At 39.6% G+C, this 2,500-nt stretch overlaps 1 protein-coding gene across 1 annotated transcript in view; it reads right to left on the bottom strand.

Moving 5' to 3' along the window:
* TM9SF2 (transmembrane 9 superfamily protein member 2) overlaps positions 1–2,088 on the bottom strand; it is a 21,778-nt gene extending 19,690 nt beyond the window's left edge. The window contains exon 1 of the mRNA XM_027368377.2: positions 1,803–2,088. Within this exon, the coding sequence (XP_027224178.1) occupies positions 1,803–1,913 (111 nt within the window). The 5' untranslated portion in view covers positions 1,914–2,088. The remainder of the gene's footprint in view (positions 1–1,802) is intronic.
* Between the last annotated feature and the right edge of the window lie 412 nt (positions 2,089–2,500).

Genomic DNA, 2,500 nt, shown 5'->3' with positions numbered 1-2,500 from the left:
CCTCGACCCAAAATGACTAACAGGCAGCCCAACATCACTGGGTTACGAGAACTTTCAAATATCAAAAGCAAAATGCATGAGGAAATAAACACCCGCATAAACTATATGTTAGAGCCACTCAGATATGCATTGAATGTTTGGCTTGTACAGATAGTAAACATTCACTTCCTCGTACACTCTAATGCAAATAGGGAGAAGTCTGTGTGTGGCCACATTACTTGTAAACATAACTTTAGCTTCACACTGTGAAATATATAAGAGTGCAAATATGTATAGTTAATATATATGTGTATCTTTGGGGTGTCATTTTATATTCAAACCCTCGAGTGATTACTTTTGGTCTTCAAAGTCATACGTTGACAACAGGTAGTATCATGATTGCATCTATGTGTATGTACAAATCACCATTTAAATTAATTAGGACAACATCGATAGATTTCTTGTGTAGATAATTTCTAATTTACATGGATTATGCACATTTCACTAATTTCAAAACAGCATAAACTGATGCCTAACTTGTTAAGATGATGAATACGTTTTGTGATCAACAAGTTATAGCTATGACCTAACTAAATAGAACAGCTCTTTGGGAATGATGCTAAAATAGACTCAAGCTTAAACTGACGGCCATATCACACACAACCAAACACATTAATATTCAAAAAGTCACAGGCCTGTTGTATGAAAACTTGATACCTCAGACTATTATCATTTCAATCAAAAGCTTGTAGTAGTAACTTGCACGCAAATTAAAAAATACAAAGATTAAATGTTAAATAAATAACATGACTACTATAAATATTACTCAGTCTCCATACACACTATTAGCAATTGTAAATATTTGCCAACTGAATCCTTAACATGGCAATACTACAATCATTTTCTATCATTTGAACTGAATAATAAATGACAAGTCTATCAAGCAGTGCCTTGCAAAGGATAAGCAACTTCATTTTAAAGAATTTGAGGTAAATCCCTGATCTTGCCCTCAACACCATGTCCCTCAGGCCTATCAGCCCTCTGGGAAAGGCCAACACATTAACCCCCCCCCTCCCCATTTACATTCTGACACGACAGAGCTAATAGACGCATTTAGTGTGGCACGGAATCGAGACTCTGTGCCTGTCAACACTCGAGCTAAAAGCCAACAACCCTATACCTTGTATTTTCTAGAGATACGAGCTTAGAGACATTCCTGGTGGTCTATCCTCACATAAAGAACTAACCGAAGTTCAGAATACAGGTAGTGAAAGTTTGCATACCTTTGATTTAGTCTTAGGTAATGCTGATTAGTCAGATATAATGACCTTTAAAACATTATTCACAAAGGAATAAATCAACTTCTTTAAACATTTGCATTCTTCATCCTCATCCAATCATTTTCAACTTTTCCTTACATGACTGTATTTACTGTAAAACATGCAACAGACCTCATACTAAGCTCCATTACACAATCACACCATCACACACACACCATACTTGCCTGACACCATACACGGGCACTCGACACGCTCGCAAATCAATTCAAAGAAAAATCTGACATTTAATCGATAAAAGGGAAAATCTCTTGTCACACAATACAGAAAGAGGTCGAAAGGCAATCGTAAATAAAGAAAGATAACATGAAAACCACAACACAGAACGAAGACCTAGTACATAGGCCTATATCATCCGCAGTGCCAACCCCCCATAGGACAAGCAGCTCACGTGGCACTCCTCTCCCCCTTCCCTGGCACTCTCACAATCCTGCAAATCCCGACACCAAAGGGAAGGAATAGCAGCGTCCATTTCCACCGTCTCACCTCGCATTTGGCTTCGTCGTTGCCTTTGGTGCAATAATTGACAGGTGCCAGACCGGGTAGGTAGAAGGCCTGGCTCCCAACCACGGCGGTTAATAACACCAGTTTCCACATCTTCCGGCGAGTTTCCACCTCCTTTGGGCCGTGCGAGAGGGATAGCGAGGCGAAGGCAGTCGTTGGGCGGAGGGAACGCGCCGACTGTCAAAAGGAAACGGAGAAAATCGGGGCAAAATAAACGAAATTCCGAGCAGCGACTCTCGACTGTGTTATCGCTGACACGTCTACTGTGGCATCATGGGAGACACTGTTGCCAAACCCTAACGGTAACCTGTCTCTGTTTACCTATTAATCTAACTTTTAAGTCTCTCGTTGTCCACCTAATTTTGACTTGATTTATGTTTCATGTTTGTGTCGATGTACATTTTTTATAGCACTGCAATGCATGCAATTGAGGTTGTTTTATAGAATGGGATTTGGGCGGGATAATACGATGATATTTCGAAATTGGTAACATCTTTCAGGAAAACAGCTGCGCAACGTCAACGACCTGTCTCATGCGTTTGGCTTCGACTTCGACTTTGAATTGGGAACTAAACCATAAATATTTACAAATTATGCCTTGCAATACCAAAATCATCATATTACATACTCTCATATTAGTATCTGTACCATCTCGAGTTAGACTCATAACCAAATAATTG

Source organism: Penaeus vannamei, chromosome 5, assembly GCF_042767895.1.
Source record: "Penaeus vannamei isolate JL-2024 chromosome 5, ASM4276789v1, whole genome shotgun sequence".
Taxonomy (NCBI): domain Eukaryota; kingdom Metazoa; phylum Arthropoda; class Malacostraca; order Decapoda; family Penaeidae; genus Penaeus; species Penaeus vannamei.
The sequence above is the reverse complement of the archived record's forward strand: the minus strand, read 5'-3'. Positions and strand labels throughout refer to the sequence as shown.